Source organism: Vipera berus (genome assembly GCF_964194415.1).
Source record: "Vipera berus genome assembly, chromosome: 1".
Taxonomy (NCBI): domain Eukaryota; kingdom Metazoa; phylum Chordata; class Lepidosauria; order Squamata; family Viperidae; genus Vipera; species Vipera berus.
The window spans coordinates 199,499,281-199,520,944 of record NC_138202.1 but is presented as its reverse complement, the minus strand read 5'-3'; the positions used below and the strand labels follow the sequence as shown (position 1 = coordinate 199,520,944).

General features: G+C 39.4%; 1 protein-coding gene across 1 annotated transcript in view; it reads left to right on the top strand.

The window, feature by feature from the left end:
* PCSK2 (proprotein convertase subtilisin/kexin type 2) overlaps positions 1-21,146 on the top strand; it is a 118,930-nt gene extending 97,784 nt beyond the window's left edge. The window contains exons 9-12 of the mRNA XM_081345971.1: positions 10,164-10,379; positions 12,596-12,696; positions 15,671-15,898; positions 20,643-21,146. Of these exons, the coding sequence (XP_081202097.1) occupies positions 10,164-10,379; positions 12,596-12,696; positions 15,671-15,898; positions 20,643-21,129 (1,032 nt within the window). The 3' untranslated portion in view covers positions 21,130-21,146. The remainder of the gene's footprint in view (positions 1-10,163; positions 10,380-12,595; positions 12,697-15,670; positions 15,899-20,642) is intronic.
* Positions 21,147-21,664: the final 518 nt, after the last annotated feature.

Sequence of the window (21,664 nt, the reverse complement as noted above, 5' to 3'; positions counted from 1 at the left end):
GGCAAAACATTGCCTATATTTAAACAACACCAGAAGCAAGATAGCTGTGTACTTTCTCGGGTTCCTCTTTGTCCCTTGCTTCATTCTATTTTCAGACTTTGAATTATGTAGGGAAGCATCCAAGGTTTTTCTTTTCTTTGGAAAACAGTCAATGGTTGCTGCCAAAAAACAGATAATTAGCACCCCCTGCTAAGATGTTCTAGCTGAAAGCTTAGGCAGTATGAAAATTGCAAGAAAGGAAAATATTATAGATTGGAAGCATGACCTTCAAAATACATTCTGTCTTGCAGCAATTCAATTTCATATTCATTATTATCAGACCCCCCTTCATCTGGCTTGCTTTAGTGTGGTTCAAAAGAAAATAGAAATGGTTGCTGGAAATCTGGAATAATGTCAATCTGAATTATTTTAGGCAGTCTAGTTGAATGTACAATTCAACGTATCTTAAATTGCCCTAACCCTGCAGGGCTTCATATCAAGTAATAGAAATCAAGATTCAGTCTTATATTGCTTCCTTGTTTGTACACTGCCTTCTCTGAATATCTTTAATATTGCCCTCTTTTGCTATCTTTACTAAATTTCAATATTTGTACAGATCTTACCCAGACAAGTGACAACTCAAATTATATACAAATTTCCCAGCGATGTTAAGTCTTCCAGGGTCCTTTTCATAATTTATGGCAAGTTTACAGTGAATCTCCATTGCAAGTCACCATTTTTTAACACCTCAATTTTCGGATTAGTTTGGAAGCAGTTTACATAAAATAACCATAGCCAATAATTGAGGTTCTCTAGTTGGGGATTGTCATCAAGTAATTAAATTTCCAGTTATCTGCATGCTTAATTTCAAAACAGTCCTATGAAACTCAACTTAATTTACCTTTCATAGTTTATACTATAGGATTACCAACCTGCATACAGTTAGTTGAGCTGGAAATAACCAATAAAAATTGAGATCTATGAAAATGTCTATAACAACAAAAATTAAACCACACATGTGGATACAACCAACATATCAATTAACAATATCAATTAACTAGGAAGCAGTGCTTTCTATTTCTTGAGATAGTCTCTTCCTTTCCAGGTATCTTGTAGGTCAGTCAATCCAGCTTCCAAGATATCCTCATATGGATTATCTGTATTTGAAAATAATCCTTTATCTGAAAAGCTAATTATAACTTAATCATACTTGGAACTACTGGAGAAATGAAGATGGAGGAAGTGATTGATGAGGTAATAATTGAAAAGGGTGTAATTATTTCAGGTCTATTTTGAACTATCTACTAGAGACCATCCATAACAGGTAAAACAGATAAATAATGAATTCCTTAGCTAATTTTCAGTTAAATAGAGTACACTGAAGTTTATTTTGCATTACCAATCATGTACTGAGCTATGGGTTTAGATACATCATTTTGAAATAATAGAAAATACTTGTAGCTCAGGTTTTAGATTTTTCTCCAAGCATGTTTTAATATATTTTCTGAATATTTCATTACCAAACTAGGTAACGTCATCAGCAGGATTTTCTTGTCCTATTCTCCTTAGCTCATAAATGTCTTGTGTGCCAGTGTGGTCAATTTGTCATGTGACTGGTTGTTTGTTAGGAGCTGTATTTGAATTCTGAGAAACCGATTGGTTCCCTTGTTGATTGGCACTTCGAATGGCCTGGTTTCTGACAGATTGGTATGTTGGATCTAGCTCAATATGCTTGTTAATTGCTCCTTCAGTGGAATACCAAAGTATTAGATACATAGTTTCCAAAATACCTGTCAACATTTGATTTTAAGTTAAGATTAGAAATATGCTGCATTGTTCCATGGCACCTAGCAGTAGCAAAAGCTTATTTGTAGAAGTAACATAGACTGGAGGGCAGGACACTTAGTAATCTTCCATGATCAATGACAGAACAGATGCAGGAGATGACAAGGCTCAGGCTGAGAGAGGAAGCCAAGCGCGTCATCAATCTCAAGTCCCTTTGTGCCCACAAGTGATCTAAGTCCAGCCCACCTTGAATTCTGTTGACTCTTATCTACCACCAATTTGCTTTGACCATTTGTAGCTCAGATTCTTGTAAATAGTCTTAGCATACAATAGTTATTTGTATGTAGTTATTTGAACTGCCTTGCTTCCTGATTCATTGCACATGACACCAGATAGACTTTTGATCTGGTTCCTCAAAACTCTCTTTCCAATCTTACAATTATATTGCATTACAGGCAGTACTCTACTAATGGTCACAATTGGGACCAGAATCTCAATTGCTGAGCAAAGTGGTCATTAAGCGAGATGCCCATATGATTGCTTCACTGAATGATGGAAATCACAGCTCTCTCAGTTGCAGTCATTAAGTGGACGGAATGAACGTGCTCCTCTCCGTGCGTAGAAGGGAACTCAAGTACCTGGGTAGTGAAATGAAGCAGGAATCTTTGCAAACCCTTCTTTGTTTCTCCAGCTCAGCACACAAGTGCTCTTCCTCTCATGTGCTGGACTGGAGAAATAAAGCAGGGATGCCTCATTCTGAACTTTGTTTCTCCAGCCCAGCACACAAGTCCTCTTCTACACATGGAAGGGAGATGGGCCAGAGAAATGAAATGGAGATTCCCAAGGAAAGTGAGCTTCATTTCTGCAGCTCAGTGAAGGATTTCCGCACATATTCCCTTGCTTGGAGGAGAGGGGAAAACTCTGGGCAGGTTACAACCTTCCTTGACAGCTTCCTCATTGACTTTCTGGGAAAGCCATGAGAGAAGATTGCAAATGGCTATTGCATGATTGAAGGGCACTTAGCAACTCGGTTGTAAGTGCAAACAGATTGCCAAACACCCAAATGATGATCACATGACCAGGGGGAGGCAGCACAATGTTTTATGATGTCCGGAAGTGCTTTATAGACTGTAGAGCACCCTTTTGGAGCTGTTGCAATTTTGAACAATTGTTAAGAGATCAGTCATTAGTCGAGGACTATCTGCATCCCTGAAAATGTCTGCATCTGTATCCCAGACATAAAAATGGTCCTTACCTGGAAACTAGTCATGATGGAGCTCCAACAATACTTTTAGAATAGGAAAGTACTTATTCAACAACCATGTCATGGATCTTTAATAAATATCTGACATGAATAAACATGGAGACCCTCATTTTACTTGCCAGGTTTTCATTTTTATATTCCAAGGAGATTACCCATGATTAAATGAGAAAAAGTGAAATATTAGCCAAGCAAGAAAGATATGTCAAGAATTTTAATCTGCTAGCAACCAGGAAGTGATTATTTTCAGTATCTGGGAAGGGATATAGTAACAGTCTCTTGCTCCAGTCTGATATCCTCATTTTAATTGCAATTAAAGCAGACTATATGTTATTTGGAATGATATGAAACACAGTGTTTTTCATCATATTCAGCTAAGGTGATTCATAAAGCAGCTGCTTGCAGTAAATTCAATGTCATGTAATAATTTGGATGAGCAGCTTAGTAGTTCCCATACAGAACTTTTTCCCTGAGTTTTATGCATTGCAAATAGAGTCACAGCTGTTTTCAAGAAAGAAAAAAATAACAATCCAGATGTGAAACAGCTGTTTTTCTGTGAAAGAAGAGTGGGCAATGTGAGAGCCCCTAGCCCTGGCTCTCCCTATTTGATTTTGGTGTCCATGAAATGCTGCTGCATCTTGATAATAAGTTGCTGAAAAGCAGTGGAATAATTTCCTTTTAAAAGAAAGAAATGACAAGGAAGGTGTAGCAACTGAAAAATAGAGCTACTTTTAAGTTCTTTTTAAGGTAAGGTTCCTGGATATCAGGAAGAAAATTACCTGCTTTCTGTCCAGCCTCTTTTATAGTGGGTTGCACCAGGTTGCCCATAGATACTGCCTTTATTACTTTATTTCCATATTTTTAATTAAAAAAAATGACAAGCAAAGTGCCACCTTCCATCTTTATATCTATTTCTAAGAATCTGCCTGAACTCTAATTAACCCCGTAGCAAATCTTAGCCAATGCAAAAGTTTGTTGTCTTGGTGGGAAGCTCAGAAAACAAAAACAAAACAAAAAAACAACTAGCAGGGGTAATAAAGAACATTTAAAAAGCTAGAAAACCTACCAGGGAGACTAAATGCTGAATTTAGTTTTTAGTACTGAATTGAGACTACAGTAAATTGTCTTGTGAATGGCCCCTGGTAGCTCATTGGACTAACAACCATATCATGCTTTTGCAATTCCTGATCCTGAACGTGCGCAAAACTGTAATGAGGACCATGACCAATTACAAGGATTTTAATTATTTCATGAAATATGAGTATTATGTGGTAGATGTTGAGGATGAAAACAAATTAGCAGGAACTGTTCAAGGGAGCACCTGTTTTCCTTTCCTACCTTCAAAGTGATATATCATAGCTGGGAAAGGAACATTGGAGATTTATAATGAGTTCCATTGTTTGGAGTTCATGGTCAGAGAGGTAGTATCCCAAATGATTATTGGTGCAGAAGACATCCTATCTCCTGCCCCACACAAGATTTCAGAGAGTAACAGACCTCTCAGAGGTTCTTTACATGTTGCCTACCACTTCTTCCTCTTCATGTAAATCAATCAATATCCTGTTGTCCAATGTTTTTCCAGTCACACCAAGCTTGTCTCTTCTGCCTGGCTAGGCTAGAATGAAGCATAAGGCTGAACCAATCCCCCTTCTTGCCTTCTCAGGACACAGGAAGTCTAATCAAAACTTATCTACTTCCTTTTTTTCCACTATTAAGATGTAACTACAATGAAATCCTTCATTCTCTTCTCCTTCAGTCATAATAAACTAAGGCAGCTGCTTCCACCAAGCTTGAGAAGTACTGTAGCTAGAAGACATTCCACATGTGACAGATCGCCCTTCATTGATTTAAACATTTTTTTAAAAAAAATGTATGCAACCACTTATATATTCGTCAGGTGATTACAGATTGTCCTAATGGCTAAAAATTCTAGGAGTCCTAATCCAGCCCTTCTAGAAGGCACCAGGTTAAGAAAAATTGATTTAATGAGGTTAATGTCCATGAAGTGGGGGAAATGCCATGGGCCTTAGGGAAGAAATAATGAAGATTGCACTTGCAATTCTCTTTTAAAAGTCTTGCTGTTTATGAGCAGTTTAACAAGGCACCAAAAATTGGCACATTGGTTTCTCTTGTGTCTTCATTTATACGTTTGGCTTCATTACTGCTTGTTTCCAGTTTCTATTTGTCCTTCTAAAAATAGTTAACTAAGCTGTTAGCTATCTGCCCCCTGCCTTTGGCCAGTCCAATTTAAAGGAAGGCCTTTGGAGACCGAGTTAATTTATTTTAGTTGTGATCTGCTCCTTTTCCACACATTTGGGGGGTAGTGCTGGGGAACATTATATTGCTTCAATAACTTGGCTTTGCCTAAGGGACACAGATTCTGCAAAGGTAGGAATGATTACCTAAAGAGAAGCATTAAGAATTTATAATTTAATCATGGCACTGTAATTGGATTCTCTGGTGAAAGGAAAAGCATGAACATTTTTAAAATGAGAATCATTACTTTCTTTTCTTTTGTTGCAAGAGTTAAAAGTGACTTGACTTTTTATTTCTAATTCTTGCAGTAACAAAATAATGGAAGGTAGAGGCCATGGATAGTATGCTTAAGAAATGTGACATCAGCAAGACTTATTTTTAAGATGTCATATGGGACTGTGCTCTTCATAAGCAGAGTTATTTTTCTGTATCTCTTTGCTGCCATCTGGTGACCATCCAGATGTTTTCAGATCATATATAGTACCTGTAAGTTATTTCCCTTATCAGGAGGCCACTAAAGTGTTTCTTTCTTCATTTATTTAATTACAATTTCTTCAAATCTCAGTTGTTTTGTTTATTAGGATTTGTGATTGTTTTACAAATCAGGTGTGTGTGTGTGTGTGTGTGTGTGTGTGTATGATCTAGATATATTCATTCTACAACATCTTCTTAGATTCAGTCCATCCCAATAAATTAAAGTATACTGCAATCTTCCACTCAGATTTCACCTTCATGTGTTTCTGACTAATAATAATATGGATCAAATACTGACAACAGAACTTGGTAGAACAATCATGAAGGCCTTCAAAAAAAAATATTCGGCTACCAGGATGTGTCTATGTCTACAAAGATATTGTGGAAGCCATGGCATTTCCTGTAACAATCTATGGAAGCACAAATTGGACTCTTAAAGAAGCAGGTTAGGAAAAATATTGATGGCTTTAAACTTTGCTGCTGGAGATGACGTCTCAGAATGCCGTGGAGCAGCAAAGAAAACAAAGAAATGGATCAATGGACAAATCAATCCAGAATGATTGTGAGAGGCACAAATGTCCAGGTTCACATTGTCCTACTTTAATCACACCGTGTGAAGATCTACTTCTCTGGAAAAAGTTCTAATGCTGGGAAAAGTGGAAGGAAAGAGAAGAAGAGTATGACATGTAGCAGGGTGGATACACACAGTTACAGTAGTAATGAGTGAACAGCTGGAAGACCTGAACAACAAGGTTAGGGATAGTTCGTCGTACAGGACATCAATGTATGTGGCTGCTAATCTTTTCCCAACCTGTTCCTTCAAATCTTCCAGTGCTATACTCATTGCTGCTCTAAGAGAGTCCCTCCAATTTGCTACTGGTTGGCCCCTTGTTCCATTTCCTTCCAAATTTCCCAGCATTATAGACCTCTTCAAAGAATTAAGTCTTCGCATAATGTGTCCTAAATATGACAATTTGAGCCTGGTCATTTGTTTACCCAGCTCAGTAAATTATTTTGACAGGTTTTTGCCTGCTTGACAGTCATACGGGATAGGCTCAAGTCGATTCTCTGCTGGGGTCATCTTGATAGCTCAGAGAGGTTTTTTTTCCTTTAGTGTCAGGAACAAAAGGCATGCTGAGAGTGGAGATATCAGTGCTGGATATCTGTATAATTGTTTCAATGATTTTAGCTACTGATGGAGAGAGAGAGAGAGAGTGAGAGACCCCCCCAAAAAAGGTGGTTTTCTTCCTCCTTTTACAGCAATTTACACCTGAGGTAAAAGTATTGCTTATCCAAGTAATGCAGTCTGGGGAAATAGAAAGTGAAAAGAGGTGAAAAACGAGGGTGAAAAGGATTTAAAAGGGAGAAGAGTAATGGTTTTCCTCCTGGCTTCAAGAAAAGCATGGCCAAAAAGTTGATGGTCCTAAAAGCTTGTTCATGATTTTGGAACAAAAAGAGATTCCAAAGAAGAGGTAATGAATAACTGAAACATATCCGTATTGCTTTGACTGATAGAAAGATTGACTCAGGACTAGTTCATTCTAACATTGACTTTTGTTGCATCTGCTACTGCTTTATTAAGGTCTGGGAACTGCCAATGCAAAAGGGAAGAGTTGAAGGCATATTTGCCCCATGTTGTTTGGAAAACCCATCTCTTGGGTCCTCTTCATATTTTTATGTTCCTTGTTGCTACTAGAATTGCTCTACATAGTAGATTATCTGATGATACTTTTCTTGAGGCTGGGATTCTTTTACCAATTAGACGTGCCTATCAGAATACCTTTTAACATATAAGGAGATCAGAACTATTTACTGCAATTGATGTTTTCTTATCTGTTGGCTTGACTCTAATATTAAAACACTGCAAACAATGAACCAAGTTGGCAGTACAGTTGGGGGGAAAAGTGGGGGAGAGGGAACAAACCAGATAACAGTGCCAAACATATAAATATTTAATTTAATTTAATTAATTAAATTTTTATACCGCCCTATTCCCGAAGGACTCAGGGCGGTTTACAGGGCAGCATAAAATACAATATAAAAATAGTATAAATTAAAATAGATTAAATTACTTAAGCCCAACAATTAAAACAATATTAAAAGCTAAAACCCCTTCAGTCCAGGCCTGATAGATCAAAAAACCAGGTTTTCAGATCCCGGCAAAATGAACGCAGATCGGGGGCGGTCTGAAGTTCCACCGGTAAATCATTCCAAAGGGCAGGCGCGCCCACAGAGAATGCCCTCCCCCTGGGGATCACCCGCCGGCACTCCTTAACCGCCGGCACCCTGAGAAGGCCCTCCCTGTGGGAGCGCACAGGACGATGGGAAGTTGATGCCGGCAGCAGGTGTTCCCTTAGATAATCCAGACCCAAGCCATTTAGAGCTTTATAGGTCATTACCAGCACCTTGAATCTCACCCGGAGGGCAACTGGAAGCCAATGCAGCTCACGGAGAAGAGGTGTTACACGGGAGTATCGGGAAACTCCCATAACAACTCGCGCGGCTGCATTCTGCATATGATTTATTTATTTATTCTTTTGCAAAGCTTGTTTGACTATTAAAGGTGAGAGAAAAGTGGAGGTGACAAGGAGGAAGATCTGGCAACCTTCCTCCTTCTCCTCTGTTCTAATATTTTAAAAATCTGTTCCCCCCATCCCTGTTTTATCTATGAGTAAGGAAAATATGACTTCCCCGTCGTATGTGGTGAAATGAAGATGCTGAAATGAAGCAAAACATTGAAAGACAGAGACTCACCCACTGGCTACTGTTTATGTGTACCACTGCTTAATTTTCTTTGCTGAAAACTAAATGATGTATTCCACTGGTCCCACAATAAATCAGAGAAGCACAGTTAGAATGAGCCATACTATTCATACAGGTAGTCCTCAACTTACAACCATTTGTTTAGGGACCGTTCAAAGTTACAACAGTGTTATAAAAAGTGACTTATGACCGTTTTTCATTGCAGTATCCCCGTGGTCACATGATCAGAATTCAAGCACTTGGCAACCGGCATGCATTTTTGATAGTCACCCTGTCTTGGGGTGTCACGTGATTCTCCATTTGTAACCTTCCCAGATGGCTTCTGACAAGCAGATTTGCTTAAGGACTGCACGATTCACTTAACAACTGCAGGGATTTGCTGAACCACTGTGGCAAAATGGGGCAAAACTCACTTAATTGCCTTGGTTTAGCAACAGAAATTCTGGGCTCCTTTGTGGTCGTAAGTCAGGGACTCCTTGCAGTCAGATTGCCGAAGGGCTGAACGATAACAGCATAACCCTATGAAACTTTAGATAGCAATAATTTATTGTGTTCAGTGAGACTCCTCGTGGAAGTCTATAGACCTGATTTTTCATTCAGTGATAGTACAGAGATGTAGCTGTACCACAAACCTGTGTAAGTTATAGACTAGCTTCTGTAATTGAATTGATGTTCCAATCATCCCCTACATCCCACACACTCAGTTCCTCAGGAAAAGGAGAATGATGCTGAAGGTTATCTGATTACTCAAATAGAAAAATACAATCTGTCTGTCTGTATCTGTCTGTCTAGACTCTGGGAAGTAGATTGAATCTCAATAGCTTTGGAGAGTTAAATGATTTGTCCTTCCTTCTGAGGTCCTGATCTAAATTGGATGTCACAGATCTGCTCTCTGGAGTGGGAAGAAAGCTCCCACTTGTCTCAAGTATGTATCAGAGTTTAGGATTTTAATTGTCCTCAGTTGTTAAGAGAAACAAGTAACCTGGGAAGTGAAGTGGACTTCTTTCTATTGTTACAAAGGGCAAATCCTGCTCCTATTATTCCCTGCATTGATCTCCCTGGGACGCCTTAGTTCACTGCTGGGGTGGGGTGGGGGAATCAGCAGCTGAGTAAGTATATTGATAAATGGGAGTACAGCAGATTGTGAAATTGGCTGAGAAAATCTTTAAAACAGAAATGTAAACAATTCTGTAATTTATCACTTTGAGTAATTGTGTGTTTTATCTGTACGAGCAGAGCATTTCTAGCCATTTGTTCATGTGCTTTGCCTGTACAAGTCTGCCCAGTTACTCCAGGGCTGAAAATGGAAGGAGGACATTTATTATCTAAATTGTTCTCTCCTGCTCACCCGGGATTGTATGGGGAGCTGGGATGACATTTAGGATCCTTTATGCCTTATCCTCCTCTCCACAACTAACACTTTTGATAGAACTTCCATACTCACAGTTTCATAGTCTTGAAAATGAAAACTGAGACTGCAGCTCACATCTGATGTACCAGGTAATTGACAACACTCTCAAAGATCAGGGGATTCCACCTGAAACTACTTTTTCCCACATTAATACCTCTATCATTGTTTTTGTGTGTGTGTGTTTTTTTACATATAATGGCTAAAACTGATTGCCTGGATTTACCTGTTCTGCAGGGCCGTGGTGGCAAGGGAAGTATCTATGTCTGGGCCTCTGGAGATGGAGGAAGTTATGATGACTGTAACTGTGATGGCTATGCATCAAGCATGTGGACTATCTCCATCAATTCAGCTATTAATGATGGGCGGACAGCTTTATATGATGAAAGTTGTTCCTCAACTTTAGCTTCTACTTTTAGCAATGGGAGAAAGAGAAATCCTGAAGCTGGTGTGGTAGGTGGAACAATTATACATACATACGTGTGTGTGTGTGTGTGTGTGTGTGTGTGTATAATCCTTTGTACACTTTATTAGTTTGTCTTCATTCAGCTGATCGACTGAATAATGGCTTCCCTAATATCTGTCCAATAATTTTTGAAAACTCAAGGAAACAACACTAGATGAGAAAAATCCTATTTTACTGCTGTTTAATAAAAGAACTGAGAAGTTTGGCTGAAAGGAGATTTACTTTTGGAGAGTCTCATTATTTAGTGAGAAGACAAACACGGAAAGGTCATGAATGCTTTATGAAAATCAAGCAAGCCAATCTTCATTTCTCGCGTCAGCAGATGGTTGGTGACATTTTAGTTATAATCTGAGGAATTATAACTAATTCTGTTTTGAATAAAGGCTTTCAAGAATATGTTTTTTTGTACTTCAACTTGCTTGAGAAAATGCACAAAGTTGGTATCAGATAGCAATTAATGTCAGTCTATATGCAAATATATTTAGTACGATAGTTCAGTTTTAAAATTAAGCAAAACTAGATGTGCGAATTAAAAATGTACTTAGTAAAATGTTAACTAATTATACAGTTGTTATAACTTTAAAAGGCATTTAACTGTAAACTTAGAAACCATCTGGCTGTAATGCATGTGAATAGCTGCTCACTATCTTAGGAAAGAGGGACGCGGTGGCTCAGTGGTTTTAGGACGCTGAGCTTGTCAATCAGAAGGTTGGCAGTTTGGCGGGTCGAATCCCAAGTGCCGCGTAAAAGAGTGAGTGCCTGTTACTCATCCCAGCTTCTGCCAACCTAGCAGTTCGAAAGCATGTAAAAATGCAAGTAGAAAAATAGGGACCACTATGGTGGGAAGGCAACAGTGTTCTGTGCACCTTTGGCATCTAGTCATGCTGGCCACATGACCACAGAGACATCCTCGGACAAGTGCTGGCTCTTCGGCTTTGAAACAGAGATGAGCACCGCCTCCTAGAGTTGGAAACGACTAGCACGCATGTGCGGGGGAACCTTTACCTTTACCTTTATCTTAGGAAAAGACACTTTAAGGAATTGCAAACAAATGCTCTCCTCACTGAATTGTCCAGCTTCACATTTAGTTTAAGTATTTGCACACAGGCCCTACTTTTGCATGTTCCAACTTCTTGCACAGCCTATTAGCCATATGCTGGGGGGGAAAAACTATAGAAGAAAAAGTCTTCACAGAAGTCGATCTTCGATTCTATCTGTAACAAACTATGTTGAGATAAGGATATCCTGATAAAGATATACTGTAGAAACATTGTTGCCAATTTCATGATTATCACAAGGTTGGTTTACCTAAGAATCTGATTCAAAAAGATACATAACATATCACCCTGTAGTGATTATGTAATAAAAACAAACAAATGTACCACATGATGAACAAAATGAGGATCATCTATTCCGGAATAGTCTATTTGTGTCCTATACCAACACAAAATTCAGCCTTGCTCCATTCTGGTGTCATCAGCATTTGAATAACACCAGATGCAGCCCTTCAGATAATGGGAGAGTGACTTGTGCCCCTCAACCCTGAGAAAAGTATCCAGTTCTAATACACATTTAAAAAATCCTTGATGTTATAATGTGGTGAATTTTATCCATAATTCCCATGAATGGAACTCATTCACAGGAAGTTGCCATTAAGGGCAAGTTGGGAGACATGATATATGGCCAATCCTCCTTTACCAAGCTTTATCCTAAAATATGTCTCCAAAAATGTACTCCAGAGCAAGGGAATCCAGTCTTGGCAACTTTAAAACTTGTGGACTTCAAATCCAAGAATTCTCCAACTAGCAGGGAATTCTGGTATTTGAAGTTCACAAGTCCTAAAGTTGCCAGGTCGGACACCTATTCTCTAGAGTAGTGTTTCTCAGCCTTGGCAGTTTTAAGATGTGTGGACTTCCCATTTTTCATGTGGGCTGGAGAATTCTGGGAGCTGAAATCCACACATCTACTAGAAGTTGCCAAGGTTGACAAACCCTGGAGCTGGAACTGACAGTGACCTGACAGTCTTGGAGGATGGCATGGAGACAAGAAGCTGCAGAAGGCAAAAAGCAAGAAACTAAGAAAACAAAAGAAAATGAACCCTCAAGAAGAAGTGATTATTCTGTTTGACCTTTATTTATCTCTTTATACACCTTGAGGACTCAAGTATCATTTATCTCACTAAGTTTGTTGTACTTTTTTGCAGGCTACAACAGATCTATATGGCAACTGTACATTACGCCACTCAGGAACATCTGCAGCTGCCCCAGAGGCTGCGGGAGTGTTTGCTCTGGCCTTGGAAGCAAAGTGGGTGAAAGCAGCCCTCTGTTTATTTTGTTATAAATGAAAATAACTCCACTCGATGGCTCGGTACCCAGCATCCACGAACTGAACATCAGTTGTTATCTAAAGCAGGCTGCACATGGAAGCCTGTTTTATGTTTTTCAAAAAGTGTGCAAAGAGAAAAAGGATTTTATTTTATTTATTGATTGATTTATTCTTAAAAAAAAGATTTTAAAAGGATTTTCAGCCATGCAGGTTGCTTCCATACCTCTTGATTTTCATGTATTGACAGAAGAATCTGAAACCACTTTCGGTGCAATCTGCTCCATGATAGCCTCTATTTCTCCTGCACATATTCTTGAAACTCATCAAGAGGGCTTAATTCATTGGAAAGCAGTTAGGTTAACTTTAGAGGAGGTACATGGAAGATGGCACTTATTCTTGAAGAGGCATTGATTTCTCTAATGCATTTTTAACCCAATGGTCTCTTAAAGATCTGTCTCCTCCCATTCCATCCTGCTATGACTTAGTTATTTCCACCCTGATTGCTTTTAGTTGTGTATATTTTCGTAATACACTGTATGGCTTTCTACAGTTTTCTAGCACGCTTATTGAATATGTAGGAAACTGTGCCTCTGGTTGCGGTCTGAAAATCAGTTGCCAAAGTATTCTAAGAATAGGGCAGAACATTTTTCAGATAGTTTGATTCAAGAAAAATCTACTATATTCTCTATCTATCTATCTATCTATCTATCTATCTATCTATCATCTACTATCAATGATTTATCTATCTATCATCTATCAACTATCATCTATATCTCTCTATCTATCTCTCTATTATCTAACTTCTACCATCTTCTATCCCATATCTATCTATAATATATATATATATATATATATATATATATATATATATATATATATATATATATATATATATATATATATATATATATATATATATATATATATATATATATATATATATATATATATACATATACATATATATGTGTCAAATGCTTGTTAACTATTTAGATTACCTTGCTAGGCCCCAAACATGGGACAAATCTTTATTTCCTGTGTCAGCCTAACCTGAAGAGTATTCACACCGGTGACAGCTCATATTTGTGTAAATTTTAAATTGCTAACAAAGAATTAAGGGAGACTGATATGCATTTCAAACTTATTAGTTTTCATCAGTCAGCCATACCCTTCTGAGATTCGAACCTGGGCTGATTACACATTAGGCAGTTGTTTTCACCTCTAGGCCACAGGCTCTCTCTCGCTTTGTTAGGCCTAGCAAGGTAATCTAAATAGTTAACAAGCATTTGACACATATCTCCCCTTGCTTCTCAGCTAACAAAGCGAGATAGAGCCTCAGAAGGGTATGGCTGACTGATGAAAACTAATAAGTTTGAAATGCATATCAGTCTCCCTTAATTCTTTGTTAGCAATTTAAAATTTACACAAATATGAGCTGTCACCGGTGTGACTACTGCCTGTCGATGGCCTTCAGGTTAGGCTGACACAGGAAATAAAGATTTGTCCCATGTTTGGGGCCTAGCAAGGTAATCTAAATAGTTAACAAGCATTTGACACATATCTCCCCTTGCTTCTCAGCTAACAAAGCGAGAGAGAGCCTGTGGCCTAGAGGTGAAAACAACTGCCTAATGTGCAATCAGCCCAGGTTCGAATCTCAGAAGGGTATGGCTGACTGATGAAAACTAATAAGTTTGAAATGCATATCAGTCTCCCTTAATTCTTTGTTAGCAATTTAAAATTTACATACATACATACATTATATATATATATATATATATATATATATATATATATATATATATATATATATATATATATATATATATATATATATATATATATATATATGTGTGTGTGTGTCTGTGTGTCTGTGTGTGTGTGTGTGTGTGTGTTAAATGCTTGTTAACTATTTAGATTACCTTGCTAGGCCCCAAACATGGGACAAATCTTTATTTCCTGTTTTAGCCTAACCGAAGGCCATCGACAGGCAGTAGTCACAACAGTGACAGCTCATATTTGTGTAAATTTTTTTTAGATTGCTAACAAAGAATTAAAGGGAGACTGATATGCATTTCAAACTTATTTGTTTTCATCAGTCAGCCATATATATATAAAACTTCTATTTTCTCATCATTGTCATCTGCAGGGAGTGTGTCAAAATCTGCAAGATTTTGTCATAATCCAAGACCTGTCATGCATTGATATAACATATGCTTACAAAAGGGGCAGGACTTAAATAATGGCATTACACTCATTTTTTGAATTTTCTTCCCCCATCCCAGGCAGAAGCACCTGCTTATATAGTGCTGCTATTATTTATTCACAGAACCATGTATTTTTAAAAGTGTATTGTTTTTATTGAAGAGTACTTTATCCTGGATTGTTAAATCAGAATGTGTTCACCATAAGACATTGTTAGAGCTTTCAAGATAGTGAGGGTGAGACAGGTGAATGAAATGACCTTCTAAGATTCAAATATATTTGAATGCAATTTTCACATTGTTTGGTTTTGCCAAGATAGGGTTGATCATAATGCAGATCTTTCTTTGAAAAACACAACTCTGAGAAAGTCCAAAATGAATCTATGTTAGGACCAGCTATTGAAAGGTGACTGTTTACCAAGTTAAAGTATTAAGCAAAGAGCAAATCAGAGGGGAAGGGTAGCTTGATGTAGATAACAATGATCGTAATAGTGGTGGAAGACAGATGTCGCAGACAACATTTTCAAAAAAATCTAGTTTGTACATTATGCACATCTTAAAATGAAGGGCAAGTATATGAATGGAAGAATTTGCCCTCTCCTTATGATGATTCTTTGAGGCTTAAAAATAAATCCTTTCTATTTTTAAAAGTTTTGCTTTTATATGCCTAGCAACTGTCTGAGATGTATAATTGTCTTTGTCAAAGTAGATTTTCTCTCTATGTCATCTCTCTCTATTTTGCTCTCTGGCAGTGTGGATCTGACTTGGAGGGACTTGCAACATTTGACTGTGCTCACATCCAAAAGGAACCAGCTTCATGACGAAGTTCACAAGTGGAGAAGAAATGGAGTTGGCCTTGAATTCAACCACTTGTTTGGCTATGGGGTCCTAGATGCTGGGGCAATGGTTACAATGTCTAAAGACTGGAAGACTGTTCCAGAGAGATTTCACTGTGTAGGTGGATCAGTCCAAGAGCCTCAGTAAGTAACAATAAACATATGGGTCTTAGAGCTTTGCATATATCATTTGCTGTGCTTTCATTTCATCCTGTAGCTGGGAAGAAATCACACTGACATAAATTGCAATGGGAATTTAGGAATGGGACTATGCTGTGCTGCTATCCACATTCTTTGAGGGCAAGTGTTTGGTTTATTTTCCCTGGATGGAATTTAAACATCAACTGTTAGAAAAGCTAAAACCACTTATATTACAGAATGTTTTCTGACCTGATATTTCAACCAATCCCTCCCTTCTTTGCTTTTGCCCCTCAAAAGACCATCTATCAGTCAGCCCATTGACAGCAAAAAATTATAGCTTTCTTAGTTGTAGTGAAGACACTGGCTGAATTTGTGTAGTCCGGATACAGTTGTTGAATGAACTCTTTAAACCAAAGTTCAGGAAAGGTGTTCTGTATAAGAGAGAACACTCATCAGCTATGGGGTAATCTCAGATCGACATATTTTTTTCCAAAGCAATTATTGACCTGGTAGACTATCAATCTATCAGCCATTAAGATTCAACATCAAGTTAGAATTTTTGTCTCTCCCGGACACCCTTTAGAGGTCATCTGGATTTATGTAGTTGAGGCAGACGATTATGGTTGAAAAGCTGCAGTATGAAACATTACTTCATAGATGTTTGTGTCAAATCACAGCATACATAGTTTATTACATTATCTTCTTCAAAAGGTGCTTCTGTGTGGGTAATCTTCTGAACTAATCCTTGCATTTTTCTTGGCAAGGTTTTTCAGAAGTGGCTTACCACTGCCTCCTTTTTAGGACTGAGAGTGACTGCCCCAAAGTCCCCCAGCTAGCTTTGTGCCTAAGGTGGGACTAGAACTCCCAATTTCCCAGTTTCTAGCCTGACGCCTAACTGAGTCTTCAAAAGGTAGGGGAGGAAAAAATGTATATGTTGAAGCCATTCCTGTGCCAGGTGACCTTATGTGACAGATTAAGCCTTTCAAAACAAGATTCAATAAAGAGAAGAAGGGAGGAGTCAGCTCAGCAGGTGTTAGGAGCACAAGAGCCAAGCCCTTCAATTACATGTGTTAGGCTGAAGAGGGACTAATCAATTTCAGGCTTTCCAATTTCTAGGTCCACCAGTCAACTGACCTCTAAAAAAAAAAGACAGGAAAAAAAAGGAAGCTCTGTAGTAGTAAGTTTCTTCTCTGACTTGCAGCCAGGGCTTTTTTCCTCATTGAACGCTCAGAACGGAGTTCCGGCACCTTTTTTGGATGGAACCTTGTAGGGTAGGCAAGGCGGGTTGTATGACATGTGTGAGTTCCGGCACCTTTTTCTTTTACAAAAAAAAGCACTGCTTGCAGCCAAACCAGCACTGCAGGATTGGTGACAAACCCCCACACTGAAGAGAATGGGGCAGACCTGTCAAGCTACAACCAAGCAAATCATACCCCTCAATTGTGTCATTTAAGTCTCCTTCTCCGTGTGACGCAGATTGTCAGGATGAGAGGTCTTTCATTTTCCCAGGAAAAGCATTAATTTCATGCCAAAACACCTTGACCCAGCTTCAGTCTGCCTCAGCTGTGGGCTGCCTATAAGAGGAAGGTTTGACCCACAGAAAACATTTGTACTGACGAGTCCTTAATCCAATTTAAACTTACAAAACTGTTTCCTCACTTCAGTGGATTAGTAATCCTTTACTAATTTTCCACAGGTAGGAATAAAGAACAGGGTTATTCAATATGATTCAGATTACCCACTCTTATTTAGAAGGAGAAAATTGGAGTACTAAAGCCAGTTTGGCAATTATGGAATTTTTTTTTTAATTAATTTTTTATACCGCCCTTCTCCCGAAGGACTCAGGGCGGTGTACAGGGCAATAAATATCAAAATTTAAATACAAAAGTTAAAAAAGAGTTAAAAAGAATTAAATAATTATGCCCAATATAATACAATAATAAAAGTGTGTTAAACTAAATCCAACCCCAAACCCATCAGACCAGGCCAGATTGTTCAAATAAATAAGTTTTTAAATCGCGCCAGAAGGAGCAAAGGTCGGGGGCCATCCGGAGCTCAACCGGCAAGCAGTTCCACAGGTCTGGTGCGCCCACAGAGAACGCCCTCCCCCTGGGGGCCACCAATCGACATTCTCTGATCGGAGGCACCCTGAGGAGGCCCACTCTGTGGGAGCGCATTGGACGGAGGGAAGTTGATGCCGGCAGCAGGTGCTGCCGTAGGTAATCTGGACCCATGCCATGTAGGGCTTTGTAGGTCGTAACCAGCACCTTGAATCTCACCCGGAGGGCAACTGGCAGCCAATGCAGCTCGCGGAGCAGAGGTGTAACATGGGAGTATCGGGAGACCCCCAACACAACTCGCGTGGCTGCATTCTGCACCAGTTGAAGCCTCCGAGTGGTCCTCAAGGGCAGCCCCATGTAGAGAGCGTTGCAGTAGTCCAAACGAGACTACTCCAAACGAGCGCATGAGTGACTGTACGCAAGGCATCCCAGTCAAGATAGGGCCGCAACTGGCACACCAGGTGAACCTGGGCGAAGGCCCCCCTAGTCACAGCTCCTATATGATCTTCTAAGGAGAGCTGTGAATCTAGAAGGACCCCCAAGTTGCGAGCCCTATCTACGGGGGGTAATACCTCACCCCCCATAGAAAGAGATGGAATATTCTGAATATCCTGAGATGCCGGCACACACAGCCACTCAGTCTTGTCAGGGTTGAGTCAAAGCCTGTTCCTCCCCATCCAGACCCGAACCGCCTCCAGGCAACGGGACATCACGTCGACAGCATCACTGGGGTGGTTTGGGGTTGAAATAAAAAGCTGGGTATCATCAGCGTACTGATGATAACCAACTCCAAAACCACGAATGATCTCACCCAGAGGCTTCATGTAGATGTTGAACAGGAGAGGCGAGAGGACCGATCCCTGAGGAACTCCACAAACAAGGGGCCTCAAGGTCGACCTCTTCCCTCCTGCCAACACTGACTGCGAATGCCCCAGAAGGTAGGAGGAGAACCACTGAAGAACTGTGCCTCCCACTCCCAACCCCCTGAGGCGCCGCAGCAGGATACCATGGTCGATGGTATTGAAAGCCGCTGAGAGGTCTAATAGGACTAGGACAGAGGAACAGCCCCTGTCCCGAGCCCGCCAGAGATCATTCACCAGCGCGACCAATGCCGTCTCCATGCTGTACCCAGGCTTGAAGCCCGATTGGTACGGGTCTAGATAATCAGCTTCCTCCAAGAACAGAGGGAGCTGATGCGCCACCACGCTCTCAACAACCTTCGCAAGAAAGCGAAGGTTGGAGACCGGACGAAAGTTATTTAATACAGCTGGGTCCAGGGCAGGCTTCTTGAGGAGGGGTCTCACCACCGCCTCCTTCAAGGCGGCGGGAAAACTACCCTCCCTCAGAGAAGCAGTTATCACTGCCTGGAGCAAGCCTCATGTCCCATCCCGGGCTGCATAAACCAGCCAGGAGGGGCACGGGTCCAACAAACACTTCCCCATGATCCTGTCCACATCTTCAGGAGTCACAGGATCAAACTCCTCCCAGATAATATCGACAAGAATTTCCTTTGGATATAAAGCCAATGTGATTGGCTGAATCAAAAAGTGTCAAGAAATGCCTTCTGAAAAAGAGTTTGGTGCTACATTCCACACTTTTAATAGCAGAAAATAGATTTCACGAAAAGTTACAGGATAGGAATTCTCAAAGCACTATGTCAAGCAGCTTTCTATGTGTATTTCAACATGTAAGAGCCATGGGAAATAAAAAAGGCATGTTTTTTCCATCAGGGAAACCCAATTATTATTTTGCTTGTCTTCATTTACAAATAGTAAAAAGGGGGCACCTTCCAAAAAATCAGAAAATAGTTCTTCCTCCTCACCCAAAAACTGATAGAAAGTAGGAAAGCTGTAGTCCTTGATTGGATTAGCTGGAATGTAGCAGAATCTGAGTGTCTTACTGTCCTTTCCAATAGATCTTCTTTCACATTGGATCATATTCTATGATGCTTTGCCCAGTCTTTTTCCTGGTGTTGATAAAAAAAGCAGCAACAAACGAGCACTATTTCTGTCAATATATCTATTCCTTTGTAGTGACTAAGTATTATAATCATCTCTGAAATTCAGTTTTTCAGGATGTCTTCATGGTCAAGTGTGGCTCAGGTAGAAAATAGCATACTTAAATCACAGCGGGAAAATATAGGCACAGGATGCATTTGTATTGGGCTGGGAGTAAGAGTAGGATGACGACATTCACTTTTGCACTCAAAAGTTGCTATATTGGTAATGGGTCAAGCAGGAAGTTTGGATCTGCCCAAGGATGCTCTTTGTAGGAATGCTCATTACAAACTTACATAACAAATAGAGTACTATAAACAAGTTATGACCTGAAAAGGCAAGCACAGAATTTCATGATCCATGAAGCCCTAAAAACATGGAGGGCCTGGAGATCACAAATGGAGACAGCCAGTCGAATGGCTCATTTGATTGTGTTGTTGATGCCAATGGAGATGAGGGGTGGTTTTTCTTCTGAGTTTTATTATATGATGGGTTTTTTTTATGTTGTAAGCCACTAGGAGTCACCTATGTGTGAGTTTTGGACAGCTACATACATGTGTATGTAAAAATAAATCACCTATTAATTATCTTGATTCAGTCTTTCTATATTTGCATTCTAAGTCTTAATCTGCACTTGATAGTACTATGGAAGACACAGTATTCAGCATTGCTTTTCTTTGCAAATTCTAGGAAAATACCGTCTGGTGGCAAGTTGGTTCTGACACTTTCAACACACGCCTGTGAGGGGAAAGAGAACTTTGTCCGTTACCTTGAACATGTTCAAGCAGTTATCACAGTGAACTCTACAAGAAGAGGGGATTTAAATATCAACATGACCTCACCAATGGGGACAAAATCCATCTTGCTGAGTCGGCGGCCAAGGGATGATGACTCCAAAGTGGGCTTTGACAAGTGGCCTTTCATGACTACACATTCTTGGGGAGAAGACCCCAGAGGTACTTGGGTTCTCGAAGTTGGGTTTGTTGGGATCTTTCCCCAAAAGGGAGTCCTGAAAGAATGGACATTAATGCTACATGGAACTCAAAGTGCACCCTACATAGACCAAATAGTGAAAGATTACCAGTCTAAACTGGCCATGTCCAAGAAGGAGGAGTTGGAAGAAGAATTAGATGAAGCAGTAGAGAGAAGTCTCAAAAGTATATTAAACAAGAATTAGCACTGCTTTGCATGCCAAATGGCTAGATTTCCCCTTTGGCCTTTCCTGTATGTTCCCGTTAGGCATATACCATTCATTGTCTCTCAGTCACTATCCCAACCTTTTCATTCTACAATGGTGCATTGTCTAATTTAACTGCAGTGGAAATTTCTGAATTCTGAGCCACAAATATATGATAACATACCATTCACTTTGTAACAGTGTATGGCTGTAACTATTTTCATTTGAAGACAAATTATTTCAGGGCAGGGTATTTTATTTTGTTTTGCTATATTTGACCTCACACAATATGAAACAACTAACTAGAAAAGTTGTGGTCACATTTCTTTTTATATTTTTATGGCAGATACATAACGTACAATTCTATTTTAAATTTCTGAAGAGGGCTTGCTGATATAGACTTGCTGAAATACTGCCAATTAAAAAAGGGGAAATGAATGTTAAAATTTGGGGCTCTAAATTATATTTTATTTATGTTTCCATGAAGTGCTTTGAAATTAAACAAAAGCAGCTGCAAAATCTTGCATCATTCTCC